The sequence below is a fragment of the Sturnira hondurensis genome, unplaced genomic scaffold (assembly GCF_014824575.4).
Source record: "Sturnira hondurensis isolate 20B ecotype Veracruz unplaced genomic scaffold, ASM1482457v3 Scaffold0003801, whole genome shotgun sequence".
Lineage (NCBI taxonomy): Eukaryota > Metazoa > Chordata > Mammalia > Chiroptera > Phyllostomidae > Sturnira > Sturnira hondurensis.
In genome coordinates, this window is record NW_028076432.1 from 6,057,187 (window position 1) to 6,076,117 (window position 18,931).

The 18,931-nt window shown below is 38.8% G+C and overlaps 1 protein-coding gene across 1 annotated transcript in view; it reads right to left on the reverse strand.

The window, feature by feature from the left end:
* The window catches only part of DLG2 (discs large MAGUK scaffold protein 2), a 1,965,529-nt gene that overhangs the window by 1,939,106 nt on the left and 7,492 nt on the right, over window positions 1–18,931 (reverse strand). Inside the window, exon 3 of the mRNA XM_037042840.1 lies at window positions 2,003–2,134. Coding sequence (XP_036898735.1) covers window positions 2,003–2,134 — 132 coding nt within the window. The remainder of the gene's footprint in view (window positions 1–2,002; window positions 2,135–18,931) is intronic.

The following is an 18,931-nucleotide window of genomic DNA, read 5'->3' on the forward strand; positions in this document are numbered from 1 at the left end:
AGAGGGAGGGAGAAAGAGAGAGAAACATCAATGTGTGGTTGCCTTTCACGTGGCCCCCACTGGACATGGCCCACAACCCAGGCATGTGCCCCAACCAGGAATCGAACCAGTGATTCCACAGTTCACAGGTCAGCACTGAATCCACTGAGCCACACCAGCCAGGGCCTTCCTTATCCTTTTACAAAGCTTTGATCCCCTTCAGGACGTACAGGGCTACGCAGTTTTTCTTTTTGTGTGTCCTTAAAGACAATACACAATGAGACCACTCAAACATTCGATAACAACACATTTGTAATCAGTACCTAGCAACCCATGTAGACTTGAATAAAAAATTATTCTTTTGTTGTATAATGTTGCTCCATTTTTTGCAGTCTAGTTTATCCCAAAATGACTTTCAAAAAACAGGCAAAGCTAATCCATCCATTCAAAGCTGGGCACAGGGATTACTTACATAACAGCTTTTTACAGATTATTGTTGCCTCTCATTTTTTACAGACATTCAAACTACAATGTAGGCTCTTTGCCAATATATTTATCACTCACTCAAAATAATTACAAAATGAAATGCTTTGTCGTTCACTTGTCATTTTATTCCCTGTGTATTTATTAGTGTTGCCCTACTGAAGGGTTATATTACCAAAATGTAGTAGATAACAACACTCTTCCTAAATCAAGTTCAAAAACTGAAACTTTCAAAAGACTTAGCTAGTCTTAACTAAACATATCATACAAACTTATTGACAGATATTGTCATTCAGTTAATCACCTTCACTAATTACAAATAGGATGAAACTATTAATTAATTGAGAAATTTGTGGCTTAAAATGTTGTCAACTATATTATCTAATGACAGGATTTATTTAAAGTCTGCAGGAGTCCATTTAGAGTTGTTCCTATTTAATACCAACTAAGATGATTATAGTTATTTGTGTTGTTAATTCTTACCAGCCACAAGAGAATACTTTAAAGAACTTAATCCACAGGCAAAATAATCCTATAAAGCTTTTTCTTCTGTTTTTATTCAACAGACTGATTTTCAAATTTTCAAAGTGCAATGGTGTTTAAAATTATATTCAGAAGTTGGAGTTGTTTTAGTAAGTGTAAACATATCAATAAAAACAGATAAAATATTTTCAAGGTTAATTCTCATAATTCCATTTTTATATTTTTATTTCAATAACTATGAGAACTTAAAAATGCAATGATAACATCTAGTAGACTCAGTTATTTCTTTAAAATGCACTATGTAAGACCAGTAAAATATATAGTATAATTAAGTGGGTTTTTAAAATTATTTCATTAGTTGGCTGTTTTTGTTGAGGGGAAATGTTTGCTAATATCTTTTTGCTGTTTATTTTAACTCTTAAAATATCATTAAAAAGAATTCAAAGTTACCTGCATAAATGCAAAAGATATATGTGTATAGTCATAGATAAATAAACTATATCTTTGATTATTAAAGATTGTTGAGAAAATCTTTACTAAATTAGAAAATAAAGTTAAACTTTATCTAGTTAGATTCCTGACAAATTGACAAAAATTCCAAAACACTGAGATTCTCATCAAGAAATTTTTCTATTTGGGTCATCAACTTTCACCAGGGAAGCAAAAAGGAAGAAGAGAATACTTTAATTTTTTGTTTCAAGAAGAGAGTTAAAGTAGGACTTGATCCTGAGTCAAATGTGCCTTGTGTGTTTTGTGCTGGGCAACTCCCTTCTCTAACAACACCCAAGTCAGGTTTGTTCCTGTGTAAGTTTTCTTTCCTATACAAATCATCCTGTCAATATTTATATTTTTAATAGTCTGCATTTTATTTCTACTCTTTAACAGTTCTTTTTTAGGTTAACTTGAAATAAGAAAAAGAACCCAAACCCTTTCTTCTACTATCAAAAAAGATTATTCCACTCTTATATTGGGTTAACATCAGGTTCTTTGCCCACATTTCTCAGACTACCAGGCCCAATTCTTACCATTAAGATACCACATAATTTTTAATACATACCTAGCAAAGCTTGGAACAAGGTGCTCTTAAAGACACCCATCACCTTTTTAACAGCATTTTTCAACTGCTGCTCCTCTGGTTTCTGTAATTTTTTGCAGTATTCTTCTAGCAATGACAAAGCTCGGTCAGTATCTGAAAAACATGATTTTTAAAATTCTATCTTATGGTCTTAGAAAAATTGTAAGCTTGCATTAAACAATTTTATAGTGGTATTCCTATTTTCATGGCAAGAAAGAATTTAATAAAATAATCATAAATTCCATAAACTACTACATGAAATTGAGAATTACACTTACCTTTTAACTTTAATAACCTACTTTATTTCTATAGCCCTGCCTTCCAAAAGAATCTGTAGCTAGAAACAAACAAAACAAAGGTCCTAAATGCAATGCTGGCAACAGATATAATTCTCTCTTGCCAGAAAAATTATCTTCAAATTGATGACTTCCTACAAGAAGTACCCAAATTTCTTAACTTGACCTTCAAGGCCTGCCTCCCATGATCTTTATACCACCCATATTTTCAGCCATATTTCCCACTATAAATTCCACCATCTTTTATACACACACACAGTGCCCAAGTCACACTGGATTTCTCTCTCTTTCCTTCCCTTTCTCCCTCCCTCCCTCCTTTTTCTTACCTTTGTACTTTTCTTTGCTCCTACTGCTTCCTGTCTGGGAATATGCTTCCATATTCCACTCTTTCTAGAATCTGTGTGCTGTATTGGGAAGGGTTTGCTGTCAGCTAGATCTGCGCCTCACTCTACTTACTAGCTGTGTGTGATCTTTAACAAGTCACTAAACCTCTCTGAACTTCAGTTTCCTCAGAGGTAGTCAGATTAAATTACACAATACTTGGCACAATATCTAATATATAGAAAGCAGCCCTGGCTGGTGTGGCTCAGTGGATTGAGCGCCAGGCCTGCGAACCAAAGGGCTGCCGGTTCCATTGCCAGTCAGGGCACATGCCTGGGTTGTGGGACCAGTCCCCAGTAGGGTCTGCATGAGAGGCAACAACACTTCAAGGTTTCTTTCCCTCTCNCCCGTATTTTCAGCCGTATTTCCCACTATAAATTCCACCATCTTTTATACACACACACAGTGCCCAAGTCACACTGGATTTCTCTCTCTTTCCTTCCCTTTCTCCCTCCCTCCCCCCTTTTTCTTACCTTTGTACTTTTCTTTGCTCCTACTGCTTCCTGTCTGGGAATATGCTTCCACATTCCACTCTTTCTAGAATCTGTCTGTGTGCTGTATTGGAAAGGCTTTGCTGTCAGCTAGATCTGTACCTCACTCTACTTACTAGCTGTGTGTGATCTTTAACAAGTCACTAAACCTCTCTGAACTTCAGTTTCCTCAGAGGTAGTCAGATTAAATTACACAATACTTCGCACAATATCTAATATATAGAAAGCAGCCCTAGCTGGTGTGGCTCAGTGGATTGAGCGCCAGGCCTGCGAACCAAAGGGCTGCCGGTTCCATTGCCAGTCAGGGCACATGCCTGGGTTGTGGGACCAGTCCCCAGTAGGGTCTGCATGAGAGGCAACAACACTTCAAGGTTTCTTTCCCTCTCTTCCTCTCTGTAAAAATAAATACATAAAATCTTTAAGTATATATGTATATATATATATATATATATATATATATATATAACAGTCAACAGATCAACTGAAAACCCAACTCATTTACAGCTAACTCAAATGGTCTCTCTTGCATAAAGCTATCTCAGTTAAAATTGATTCCCATCACCCTTCTTTCAAACCATTTTACAAACACAAATAACTCTAGGCATTCTTAATACATACTGCCATATAATGGTTTCTGGAATATATGCCTTTATCCCCCACAAAACAAAATATCCTTGAAAAAGTCACCAGAGTGACAATGCTTGTGTGTGTAGTGACAATTCTTTTTTTTTTTTTTGGAAGTGAGAAGATTCAACTTTATTGTTCCAACATGTAGATCTATTTGGAGAATGTAAGTCACAGATTCTTTTAAAGATTTTATTTATTTTTTTTTAGAGACAGAGAGAAGGAGGGAGAAAGAGCGGGAGAGAACATCAATATGCAAGGGAAACATCAATAGGTCACCTCTTGCATGCTCCCAACTAGGGGCCTGGCCTACAACCCCAATGGGAATCATACCGACAACCCCTCAGTCTGCAGGCCAGCGCTCACCCACTGAGCCACACCAGCCAGGGTTCAAGTCACATATTTTTAACCAAACAATACTAACATATCACAGAGAATATAAAATACAGTAACTGACTTACTCAAACCTGAAATTACTTCAGACCTAAGGGCAAGACTCATCTTAACCAGTGAACAACTGTGTTTATCGCCAACTTGTGTATCGTAAAACTACGTTTAGAAAGCTTCTGAAGAAAATGGCAACAGCCAAAGTGACCAGTCTTAAATATTACATCAGCAATTTTCCTGGTTTTATGATTTATACATTTTTATTGATTTTGCCAAATTCTTAAAATCATAGCCAATTTAGCGTTGTAATTGATGAATGAGTCGTTCCAACATGAATGTTGGCTGATTTTTTTTCTATCACATCAATGAGTGTGATGGAGCTGAAACAACAATGATGGCTTAAGTGATAAACCTTCCCTCACTCCTTTGTCAATGATATGACTGCTTTGCTGAATCAAATAATTATTAAATAATGGCCAAATAGTTTTTTAATTTCTCTGCTAATCACAGTGGAATAGCTACAGACATAGTATGCTTTTCTAAATAATATAACCTTTATTATATTTTACCATTACCATTTAGTCTCCTTATACCCTCCTCCCCCCAGCAATCACCACACTGTTGTCCATGTCCATGAGTCCTTTTTCCTTTTTGCTCACTCCCTCCACCCCCTAACAACCCCTCCCCACCCCACTAGCTGTCATCCGTTCTTTATCTGTGAGTCTGCCTATTTTGCTTGTTAATTCAGTTTGTTCCATCAGATTCCACATATGAGAAATACTATACTTTTAACTTGTATTTTCATTATTAGCATTTTATTTATCACTTTATTAGCAAAACAAAAAATCAAGCCCTGATGTGTAGCATTTGCAATTTCCAAGGTGTAAACATTCCCACCAGGGCCAATCTCAAGGTACCAACATAACATCACTGACTGTGGACTTGGGAAGAGACACACAGCAGCACACCATTACATAGCCTGTCCATCACACAGATAGATGTAAATAAAAGCATACAAGGTAAAAAAATGTAAAAAAAAAAATAACTACTAGGAAATGGTGAGTTTTGAGTGTTACTTTTAATATAGTTACTTTAATGTATATTTATGTAATTCAATTTTTAAATGGCTGTGTTTCAAAGCAGCTTAAAAATTCATTGAAGATGTTGCAATAGGCTCTTACAAGTTGGCAGGAGCTGTTCCAGCACACCACTGCCTCCTGGGCAGCATTGTCTTTGCAGTCCTCTCCCTACACCTAGGACGCCCTCAGTCTCTTGTACTGGTCCTCTTGTACCCTCAAGCTCCTAAACTTCTGGAAACTTTCTATATGTACTCCTTAGGTAACCTCATCCATTCTCCTGGCTTCAAACACTGTCAGGACTCTCAAGACTCCAAAATTTATAGCTATATAGCTCAGACCTTTCCCAGAGTTAGACTCACATCTAACTATATAGTCAACATTTCCATTTTGATGTCTAATAAGCATCTCAAATTCTTTTTTATGGAAAATTTCTTTAAAGATTTTTATTTATTTATTTATTTTTAGAGGGGAAGGAGAGAGGGAGAGAAACATCAATGTATGGTTGCCTTTTGTGCATCCCCTGCTAGTAGTTAGCCTGCAAGGAACCGGTTTGCAACCCAGGCATGTGGGTGGCAAAGCCCAGCCAGGGCTTTAAGCATCTCAAATTTAATTTGTCAAAACTGCACCCCAGGTCTTAATCACCACCCCCAACCTATTTCTTCCACAATGTTCATCTCTGGTCCTTTCAATTGTTCAAGCCTGTACCACTGGAGTCATCTTTATTCCTCTTCCCTAATTCCCCACACCTAATCCGTCAGTAAATCTTGTTGGCTCTAACATCAAATTATATACAAAATCCTATCACTTCTCACCACCTTCAGCCCTGCCTCCCTGGGCCAGCCAACATCACGTACCCACTGCATTACTGCAAAAACCTCCTACTAGTTTACACGCTGTCACCCTCGCCCTCCTGCAGGCATTTCCAAAGACAGTGGCCAGAAAGATCGTAAGTCAGAAATGTCACTCCTCAGTTGAAATCCTCCAGTGACTCCCCATCTCTCTCAGCAGAAGCCTGCCTCTCAAATTTCAGCTCTTACACCTCTCCTCTTGCTCACTCTACTTCAGCTACAGTGGTCTTTGCTCTTTCTCAATATATTAAGAACTCTCCTACCTGAGGGCCTCTATTTTTGCTATTCCACCTAAACATTCTTTCCTCAAATATCCACAAAGCTTACTCCTTCTCTTCTTTCATATCTCTGCTCGTATGTCACCTAATCAATGAGGCCTTCCCTAATACTGCTATATAATACAGCACACCTCAAGCTTACTCCCTTGAAATAAGGGAGAACTTCAACAGGCAGTAATAAGTGGAAAACATTTTATAATTAGTTATCATTCTACCTAAGAAGGTTAGAAATATATAAATGAATGTGGATGCACAGGGAGTCTTCTCCAGTTTTAAAATAAGATATATTAACAAAAGATGGTGGCATAAACACATGCTAATACATTTGCATAAAACTTCAACTTTTTATGCTTTCATACTGGTAATATTTTTACAACACTTGGAATCAAGGGCAAATATTCAAATCTCCATTTTGTCAATAATTAAACAACCAGAAGTTTCCCTAAATGACAGCGGCTTACTGACCTCACTTTCTAACCCATTCCTAACGATTAATGTAAGTAATCAACAATATAATAATTATACTACACCTCCCTCAGGACTTCTACGTGTCTTTGGGCTCTAATTATGTGATTATATTAGTGCCTCAAGCTTCAGCCTTTTTTATTTCTTGATTTATTAGATAGTTTTTGAAATTTTACCAGGTACCAGGAATCTTTTTCTCTTTTCTTTCATTATAACTTTTGAGCTTTTTTTTTTACTACTGTGGCATTTTTGCAGGTATTCACTTATTCTGATCTTCCATTCATGAGCAGCAATTCTCAAAAAATGTCTCAACAACATTCCCATAATAATGTCCACAGATATAATTTAGTGGGTGAGGGGACGTTCATTAACCCACTGAGCACATACTAACGACTCAGGGAATACACCGTATTGATTTAAAGCAGTTAGATAGCCTCTAAACCAACAAAATTTATTATGCCTCTCATCTCTGTATGAGAAAAATCTGATACATAAAGCAAGCTGCTAGAATATTTTTTAACTGGTCAAATAGAGTGAAGGCTCTCTCCCAGGCAACTTAGGTTTCTGCACGCCAGCCTCTAGTGCTGGAAGTGTGGCTGCCCTGTATCCCCACCTGGGGTCAGTGCCATTATGCCCTTATCTCTACTTAAATTCTTGTTTCTGAGTAATAAAGGCTTGAGCTTCCAGGTAATCTGAAACAGATGCCTCTGCAAAAATGATAAATTAAGCAAATATATACATATACACACATGCATGTGTATGGATCCTGTTGTCAAGTTAGAGATCCCTAGCCAAATGTTGACAGGTGACAAATTGAATAAAGTGGAAAGTTGAATAACTGTCCAAGTAAGTCGAGACTAATATTCTAATTGATGTTCAAATAACCTTGTATACTTGCAGAATTTTTCAACTGAATTGCCAATATAATGGCTTCAATTACCCTATTTTCTTTATTAAAGAAAATCTTTCTTCATATAATTCCTCTACTGAAAGAATGAAACTAAATTTGGGAGACTTCCGCCAAGATGGAGGCGTAGGTGGAAACACTGTGCCTTCTCCCACAACCAAGTCTGAATACAACAAAGGTTTGGTAAACAAAGACGCAGCCAAAGAACAGAAAATTGAACTATACGGAAGTCCAACAGCAACGAACTGTTCAACAGGGACTGGTAAGATGGGTGGAGCCAGCAGCGGAGCAGGGGTCGGGCAGGAAAGATCCCCCGACCCAGGCACACAGGCAGCCAGAGTAGCAGCACAGACCCAATGAGGGTGCGGGGCAGGCTGACCGCAGTCACACATTCGCGTGCAGATAAACCAGCAGAGGAGTGAGCAGTGAGACAGACCGCACAGGCCCCAGGGGGGGAACCAGTGAGTGCGAAAAGCGGCAGGCTGACCGTGGTAGCACATTCAAGTGCAGTGGCTGGAGGTGGCAGACTGGACCTCCATTGCTTTCCTTTGACCCTGCCCCCACATACAGTGTCACAACCCAGCAAATGGGTTGCCCCGCCTGGTGAACACCTAGGCCTCCGTTCCTCATACATAACAGGCACATACAGACCAAAATATTATGGCTCAAGAAGAACTCAAAGCCCCAGAGCCAATAACTCTAAGCGAAAAAGAAATAGCGAACCTCTCAGATACACAATTCAAAACACTGGTCATCAGGATGCTCACAGAACTGGTTGATTATAGTCACAAATTAGAGGAACATATGAAGGCTAAACTAATTGAAATGAAGGAAATGCACAGGAAACCAATAGTGATGGAAAGGAAACTGGGACTCAAATCAATGGAATGGACCAGAAGGAAGAACAAAACATCCCACCAGAAAGGAATGAAGAAATGAGAATTCAAAAAAATGAGGAGAGGCTTAGGAACCTCCAGGACATCTTTAAACGTTCCAACATCCGGATTATAGGGGTACCAGAAGGGGGAAAGAAACAGCCACGAGTGGAAAACATATTTGAACAAATAATAAAGGAGAACTTCCCCAGTCTGGCAAAGGAAATAGACTTCCAGGAAATCCAGGAAGCTCAGAGAGTGCCAAAGAAGTTGGACCCAAGAAGGAACACACCAAGGCACATCATAATTACATTTGCCAAGATTAAAATGAAGGAGAGAATCCTAGAAGCAGCAAGAGATAAGGGGACAGTCACCTACAAAGGAGTACCCATCAGACTGTCAGTAGATTTCTCAAAAGAGACCTTACAAGCAAGAAGGGGCTGGAAAGAAGTATTCCAAGTCATGAAATCCAAAGACCTACAGCCGAGATTGCTTTATCCAGCAAAGCTTTCATTTAGAATGGAAGGAGAGATAAAGTGCTTCTCAGATAAGATCAAATTCAAGGAGTTCATCATCACCAAGTCCTTATTATATGAAATGTTAAAGGGACTTATCTAAGAAAAAGAAGATGAAAAATATGAACAGTGAAAGGACAGCAAACTCACAGTTATTAACAACCACACCTAAAACAAAAGCAAACCAAGAGGACAGCTAGATCAGGAGTGGAACCATAGAACTGAAGAACACATGGAAGGTTAGCAACAGGAGAGTGGGAGGAGGAGAAGGGAGGAGAAGGTACAGAAAATAGCATAGACAGTAGGTAGAAAACAGATAGGTGGAAGACAAGAATAGTGGGGGAAATATAGAATCTAAAGAACTTGAAACACGTGGTCATAAACTAAAGGGGGGAATGGTGGGGGGATGTGCAGGGTGGAGGGGAATGAAGGGGGGATAGAACAACTGTAATGGTATAATTAATAAAATATATTTTAAAATAAAAATTAAAAAATTTTAAAAAAGAAACTAAATTTGGATTACCTGAAGGCAGGTACAGGAGGAAATGGGAGACAAAATCATTTTTTAAAACAAAAAATGTTTGCATAAAATATGAATCCAAAGTATAGACAGTGTTACATAACTGAAATTGTAGGTAATCATGTGTCTGTTACTAAGGTTCAACTTTTGGGGGATTTAAAAATAGAATTTCCAAAAGTTATAAATAATTTGGTATATGTAGTTTAAATTTGAAAGAGCCAACAGCAATAGTGCTAACAAATGAACTTTTAGAAAAAGGGAAGCACGACACAAACTTATTTGTCACAACTAAGAAAAAAGAAGAATGACAGAATATACGTTAGGAAAACTAAAATTGAAATATAGTAGAGGAAAGGATGAACTTAATACACAAATCTTGGAGAGCAAAGCATTTAGAATCATGAAATATTTTTAATCCTTACCTGAGGAAATTTTTTCACTGCTTTTAGAGAGAAGAAGGGAGAGAAACATCACTTTGAGAAAGAAACATAGATCTATTGTCACCTGTCTGCTCCCAGACTGGGGATGGAACCCACAACCTTTCCGTCACAGGATTGACATGCCAAGCAAATTAGCCACACTGGCCAGGGTAATAACAAAATTCTTTATATAAACTTATGCGACACTTTTTACAGTTTAGACAGAATTTTTACATGCATTATCTTATCCAATTCTCACTACTGGGAAGTCATATTATACATGAAACTGAAAATCATAGTAGTTTGTCCAAAACCACAGAGCAACTAACACCAGAGCTTCATCCTAATGCTCTGATTCCATGTGTAGTGTTCCCCCCAAAATACCACCCTCAATCCCTCAGAAAGAGTTGATCATATTGCTATTAAAAAATAAAATAAAATACATATTACCAATCAGACATAAATTGTATCAATGAATTTTAGAATTTAGGATTAAATGTGGAATCACTGATTTTCTTATGTGTTTAATATAAAAAATTGTATTTATAATATAAATTTAAGTGGTCCTACCTTAAAAAGTCTAGTACAGAGAAATAATACGTTCTTTCATTCATTAATGAAATCTTGAGTATCTTACTTATTGAGTATCTTACTATGTTCTAGGTGTCAGAAACTAGGTAGTGAATAAGACAGGCAATATTCTACCCTCTCAGAAATTTTTGTCTGAAAGTAAAGATAATTAAATAGAATAGTTCAATAAAGTAAACAATTGAAATAAGTGTAATAATGCTATGGTGAGGTACCAGGTGCCATGAGAGCAGGGAAGTAAGTTGACACCATATAAACCATGCTAGATTTGGCCTTATACCCAAGGAGGAATAACAAGCCATGGAAAGTTTTTAGTTTTTATTGTATTTTATTAATTATGCTATTACAGTTTTCCTATTTTTTCCTTCTTTGTCCTCCTCCACACAGCACTCCTTACTCCCTCAGGCAATCCCCCCACCATAGTTCATGTCCACAAGTCATGTGTTCTTTGGCTACTCCATGCCTTATACTTTACATCTCCATAGGTAGTTATATCCTGTAACCACCTATTTGCTCTTCTTAATCCCCTCACCTCTTTACCTATTCCCCCACATCCCTTTCTGACCTGGCAATCATCAAAACACTCTCCATGTCCATGATGCTGTCTCTGTTCTTGTTTGCTTGGTTTATTTTTTAAATTCAATTGTTGATAGATAGGTATTTATTGCCATTTTATTGTTCATAGTTATGTTCTCCTTTTTCTTAAATAAGTCCCTTAACATTTCATATAATAATGGTTTAGTGATGATGAACTACTTTGGTTTTTTTCTTCTCTAAATGACATCTTTGCTGGGTAGAGTAATCTTGGCTGTAGGTCCTTGCTTTTCATGACTTTGAATATTTCTTGCCAATCTCTTCCAGCCTACAAAGTTTCTTTTAAGAAATCAGCTGACAATCTTATGGGAACTCCTTTGTATGTAACTAACTGTTTTTTCTCTTGCTGCTTTTAAGATTCTCTATCCTTAACCTTTGCCATTTTAATTATGATGTGTCTTGGAGTGGGCCTCTTTGCATCCATCTTATTTGAGCTTCCTGAATTTGCATACCTATTTCCTTCACCAAATTAGAGAAGTTTTCTTCATTATTTTTTCAAATAAATCAGTTTCTTAGGGGTTTTGTTTTTTGTTTTTTACTCAGTGATCAAATTAATATGTGAGGAAGTGCACGTGTCAGTCTGTGAGGTGTGTTCTGGTGACAATTTCTTGTTCTTTCTCTTCTCCTTCTGGCACCCCTATGATATGACTGCTGGACCTCTTGAAGTTATTCCAGAGGCTTCTTACACTATCTCATTTTTTTTCAATTTTTTCTTCTTGTTCTGATTGGTTGTTTTTTGCTTCCTTATATTCCAAATCATTGATTTGATTCTCAGCTTCATCCACTGTACTGCTGTTTCCCTGTAAACTGGTCTTTATTTCAAAGATCTTATTTATTTATTTAGAGAGGGAAATAGATGGAGAAAGAAAGGGAGAGATACATCAATGTTGCCTCTCGAGTGCCCCTACTTGGAACCTGGCCCACAACCCAGGCATGTGTACTACACTGGAAACTGAACCAATGACCCTTGGTTCACAGGCCAGCACTCAATCCACTGAGCCACACCAGCCAGGGCAATTTTTCTTTATTTCAATTAGTGAATCCTTCATGTATGACTGGATCATTTTTATGCTGCTGAGGTCCTAAATAAGTTCCTTGAGCATTCTTATAACCAGTGTTTTGAACTCTGCCTCTGAGAAATTGCTTATCTCCATTTTGTTTAGTTCTTTTTCTGGAGTTTTGATCTGTTCTTTCATTTGTGCCATGTTTTCTGTTTCCTCATTTTGGCAGCCTCCCTGTGTTTGTTTCTATGCATTAGGTAGAGTTGCTTTGACTCCTTGTCTTGGTAGCATGACCTAATGTAATAGGTGTCCTGTAGAGTCCATTGGCACAGTCTCCCCATCACCCAAGCTGGGTACTCAAGGTGCACCCTTCAGGTGGGCTGAGTACACCATTCTCTTGTAGTTGAGCCTTTGTTGCTGTTGGCAGGTCAATGGGAGTGATTTACTAAGGCCAATCAGCTTCCAAAATTGGTTTAACCACTGACCAGCAACCTTCACCCTCTGAGGAAGATCAGCTGTATAAGGGCAGGGTGGTGGTGCTCTCATGTGGTCTGCAGCAGTCCACTGGGTGCACTGACCTGGGATTTCCTGGGTGGTATAGGCCAAGTTCAGCCCCCACCTGTATTTTGCCCAGGGCCACCCTTTCTGAGCTATAAAGCTATCTGAAATGGCTACTTGTTCTGGGCTTGCGATTTTCAGGCAAAGCCAAGCTGTGAATCTAGGCTGGCTGCTGCTAATGCTGGACCTGGGGCTCACTGAGGCCAGTGGTTGCTTGCTTGGGAAGATTTAGGAAGTTGTGAAGCTTGAGCCAAGACCAGCCATTCACATGAAAAAGCAGCTTGGGTGGGCCTGTAAGTTGGGTAGGGCAGAGTCTCTAGGGATCTTCGAGATGTGTCAAACAGTATTGATGGAGTCTCAGATATGCCACCAGCTTGCCAGTTCTGTTGGGGGAAGGTTTAGGAAAGAGACAATGGCCTCTACTCGCCTTGACGGCAGACACTTCAGTTTCTCCCCATATACCACTGGAACCTTTCAAGTTTCTCCCAGTGCTAGAGCTCAGAGGGAGGGAGTCTGAGTAGGTGAGTCCATTTGTGGGTTCTTTAAGAGGAACTTCTTGGAGCTCTAGGAGTTTCTTCCACTGACTCAATCCCTGCTGGTTTTTGCAGCCAGAATTTTGGGGTTCCTGGCACTGGACCCCTGGGCTGGGAAATCTGGTGTGGGGCTGGGACAACTCACTCCCAAGATGCCCTCCTAAATTTTTATCCACCACACATCAATGTGGAACCAGCCCATTCTGGGTCTGTGCCCCTCCTACTAGTCTGAATGGATGTGGTTTCTTTAATTCTATAGTTGTCAGACTTCTATTGAACTTGATTTCTGATGGTTCTGAGTGATGGTTGTTCTATATCTTAGCTGTAATTTTTGTGTGGTTGTGCAAAGAGGTGAGCCATGTCTGCCTACACTGCCATCTTGACCAGAATGTCCACCATGGAATATTTTTAAGTGAGGATAAGCATGACTATGTTTTAAGTGTATCACTAAACAATGTGATATATAGCGAATGAAACAAGTAATAACAATTGATTTTTCCCTTATACCATTTTAAGTGTATATATGCCAAAGTGAGCAGCCACAATTTTAATCATACTTATAAGACATTATGACTAGCGAATAAAAATATTTTATTAGTATTTATATATGTTTCTTATTTTTGATGTTGTTTTATAAATTAAGAATATTTGAAAATAATTAAATGACAAATATAAATAGAAAACCTACTCTTGTACCAGGTCTTTAAAAAGTTTTTTAGTATTAAAATTTAAAGTTCAAAGTAATTCACCAAAGGTATAATTTTATTACCAGTTAAATTAGCCAGCATCTGTTGAGCAATTCTAAGCATTCTACATAGATTACCTTATGCAATCTTTACAAGAACCCTTGTAAATACTATTATATACATTTTGCAAATGAGAAAACACACTGAGAGAAAACCTTGCCCAAGACCACACAACCAGTAAGTGCTGAAACCAGGATTCCAACCCCACTCTATCTGTCACCAAAGCCCATCCACACCTGTAAGTACGGTACCACACTGAAACTTAACTCACTGGAAACAACCACAGTGTTCCTTTTCTGTTATTGTCCTTCACTATTATAATTTACTCCCTCACAACTGCCCCAAAACATTTTAATATACTTCAACATCTGTTCATCAGGATATTTCCCCTCTTGAAACAAACAAAAAATAGTATAAAATGGTGGGTTTATAGTACTACTTTTCAGATAAGCCATGTTTTCAGAATTTCTATGGAGTTGTTGAAGAAAGCAAGGGGAAAAGTGAAAGGCTAAGTAGAAACAAATATTAAGGAAGAATATAGCAAACCACATCTTCAACTGAATGTTGGAATATACATTATTCTAGTTGTAACAAATTAGAAAAAGAAAATAAAAAAACAGATAAAACTTTGAATTTAAATTGTGGAGAAGTGCCTGGCCAAATTCAAAGCAGATCTAAAGATGGCCATCACTGAATTTGGGGGTTTCTGGCACTGGACCCAGAAACAGGCTGACAGGGACCACAGGGGAGAGTGGAGAGAATCACAGGGGAAAAGGGGAAGGACTCACATGAACAAGTATAAAGGACACATGGACAATAACTAAGGTGGGGGGCGGAAATGGGAGGGAGGTGGGGAGCACTCGCGGGGGGCAAGGCTGGGAATATAAAACAGAAAACTGTACTTGAACAAGAATTAAATTTAAAAAGAAAGAATATACATCCCACTTGGGAAAATAAAATAAAATAAAATAAAATTCAGTATTCTATCAATATTTTTTAAAAAAAGAACTAAAGGAACATGTGGAATAAAGTCCAAAAATGTTTTTTAAACAAAATAGAAATATCGATAAAGACATAAAAAATCTAAAAAAAAAAAAACAAAGAAAATTTCTGGATCATTATATTATAATAATTAAAATTAAGCAATTTATTAGAGGGATTCAAAGGCAATTAAAAGAAAGATTCAACAGGAACTAGCATAAAGGACACATGGACAACAACTAAGCGGGGTGGGAATGGGAGGGAGGTGGGGAGCATGGGTGGGGGTGGGTTGGGATGTGAGTAAAAGAGAGAACACTGTACTTGAACAATAATTAAATAAAAAAATAAAATAAAATAAGATGAAAAAATAAAAATAAAATAAGATGGCCATCACTTTGAAAATACTGGATGGCTTACAAATTACTTTAGTATATTGAAATAGAAAAAAATACCCATAAGAAATGTCATCATAATCTACAAAAAATGCATGGGCTCTGTAAGCTGATGTGTCCTTACCCTATCTGCACAGGCTTGAACACAACTAACCTCCTCGAACCAATTTTTTTCTAAAGTATTCTCATAATAAGGATTTGTGTAGCACTTTCCTATTTACAAAACAATTTTTACTTGGACTACATCCTTTTATTTGTAAGGTGACTCTTATTAGTATAGTCAGTAATACTGCATTTGAAGCTCAATTTGTTAACTTTCTTTAGATAATATAGCCAGCTGATGGTAAGACTGGATTCCATGCCCTGGGCTCTCCTCCATTGCACCATATGCCATTCACCTACTCAAAGAACAGCATAACTACACAGTGAAAAGAGCATTGGATGAGCTTCCAGTCCTATCACTAACTTTGCACATGTGAAGTTCAGACATATTATCTTATTTAGAGTGGAAGATAAACAGCATATATCATGATATTAGAAAAGCATATTAAGCTCTTTCAGAAAGGGACACTGAAGTCCAGAAGGATTATGTGATTTTCACAAGGTCACCCGGTGGCATCATCATGAAAAGGCATGTAAACTTGATCATACCTATAGGAGACTGGCACTTTGAGATGTTAATTTTTTTCTCTCCATAAATTTTCCCATTTTCCTTTCTTCTCAGTCAAGCAGGTAACTGGTTTCATACTTTATTGCCTCAGGGGAGGTATGTGCCAGGACAGAAAACAGAGTAATTTTTAAGTTATTCTATTTTTGCTTTCCTGAAACCTAAGCCCTGGGAATAAAAGTTTGTTACAGAGATAAAAGACAGATTCTCAGATACATACAGAAAGAGAGAGAAAGAGAGACAATATCTCCAGTCCAAAAAAAAAGATTTCCTCAGCTGAAGAAAAGAGAGAAAAGCCTTTGGATTCCAAGGCAGCAAGGGTCTCTGCTTTGCTTCCTGGCCCCAGTGTCTAGAAAGCAGGAAGACCCCAGAGAGGAACAGAAACAGAAATTGGGGGGGGGGGGCATGTTCTGAAAGTAGCAAATCGCTGCCAGACCAGAAAGAACTATTTAGACACAACAATTCATGTCTCAGAGGTGAGCCATTATTTACAGGTTACTGGCGACCAGCATACACCCCCATTCCAGGAGGAACTCTGCCATAACCCCAGGGAAGTAGTGAAAACCTCAACATACAGTGAAGGTATTTTGTCTACCACTCAGTGACTAAGGGTCAGAAATAAGGTTGAACTATAGAAAATAGGTGGATATTTCTTACATACCTAAATTTATGGACTGAGAATCCATCTCCATGATCACATGATCTTTTCTCTTCTTCTAAAAGCCAGATCTTCTGACTATAGGTCTAGATGTTTTGACACATTATCAGAGATTGACGATAATGATGATGATGGCGATGACAGAGCTCATGGTGATATAGTTCAAGGCAAAGAAAATAAATAATCTGAAACAGTGTCTTACCATTTTGTATATTGTCTGGTAACCTTCTACTGGTCTTTTGTGTCTCATCTTAAATGTCGTATCTCCCAGAAAGATAGTTCTGACTTCCCTGACTCCTCTAGATGTGGCTGGGTGTTCCTCTGTTTCCATGACAGTGTGTTCACTTCAACCACACAACAGTGAAATCATCTGTTTCCACATCTGTCTTCCTAATAAATTTTAACCACCATAGGCAGAGACTGAATATCATTTCTCACTGCAAAACATGTACCACCACAGCCCTAACTCGTGTGGCTCAGTTGGTTGGGCAACATCCTACAAAGCAAAAGGTCATAGGTTAGATTCCCAGTCAGGGCACATGCCTGGGTTGTGCGTTCCGGCTCCTGTCAGGAAGCATACCAAAGGCAACCAATCGATGTTTCTCTCACACAGTGTTGTTTTTCACCCTCTCTTTCTTCCTCTCCTCCTGTCTCTCTAGAAATAAACTATATCTTTAAAAATATATATACCTACCACAGTGCCTGGTACATAGCATGCACTCAACACAACTTTGAGAAGTACATAAATGATTGAATAATAAATGGAGTAAAGTCTTAAATACATATACAATTTTACCTTTTAAAAATATACAGTTTTCTTCTGGCCAAGATGGAGGTGTAGGTGGAAACACTGTGCCCCCTCCCACAACTAAATTTAAAGACAGCAAATTTGCCCTGGCTGGTGTAGCTCAGTGGATTGAGCGAAGGCCTGTGAACCACATGATCATGGTTCGATTCCTAGTCAGGGCACATGCCTGGGTTGCAGGCCAGTTCCCAGCGGGGTACTCACAGGAGGCAACCATACATTGATATTTCTCTCCTCTCCTTCTCTCCTTCCCCTTCCCCTCTAAAGATAAATAAATAAAATCTTTAAAAAAATACAGCAAAGTTTTAGAAACAAAAACACAGCCAAAACAGTGAAAATTGAGCTGTACGGAACTTCGACAACAAGGATACACTCAGCCAGACCAGTAAGAGGGGCGGAGTCAGTGGCAGAGAGCGGTTGGGCTGAAAAGATCATTGGGTCCAACCCAGGAGCAGAGGCGGAGGCGGTTGGCAGATCCCAGGTGTGGGGCTGCGATGGGAGGACCCAATGAGGGCGCAGGGTGCTGGTTGACTGCAGTCACACATTCATACGCAAATAAACCAAGTAAAGGAGCGAACAGTGGGACAGACCACTCAAGCTAGGGCCCCAGCGGGAATTAGAGCCTGAAAGCACCACCTGGAAAGACGTTCTCGGGGTCGAGGGGCTGGGAGAGGCTCCCAGGCAGACAGTTCATTGGAGAGACCCACAGGGTCCTGGAGAGTCCACGGGCCCACATACCTGGGAACCAGCACCAGAAGGGCCCAATTTGCTTGTGGGAAGCTGCAGAGGGGACAGATATCTGAGGGAGAGTGGAGCAGAGCAAAGTGCCATTTTTTTCCCTCTCTGACCCCGCCCCCACATATAGCGTCACAACCCAGCAACTGGGTTGCCCGGCCCTGGTGAACACCTAGGGCTCCGCCCCTCAAACACAACAGATGTGAACAGACCAAACATTATGACTCAAGATCAGCTCAAAGCCCCAGAACCTATACTTCTTAAGTGACCAAGAAATAACCAACCTTTCAGACACACAGTTCAAAATACTGGTGATCAGAATGCTCATAGAATTGGTTGATTTTAGCCACAAATTAGAAGAACATATGAAGGCTAAACTGATTGAAATGAAGGGAAATGCACAGGGGACCAGTAGTGATGGAAAGGAAACTGGGACTCAAATCAAGGGAGTGGACCAGAAGGAAGGAAGAAGCAAGATTTCAAAAAAATGAGGAGAGGCTTAGGAACCTCCAGGACATCTTTAAACGTTCCAATATCCGAATTATAGGGGTACCAGAAGGGGAAGAGG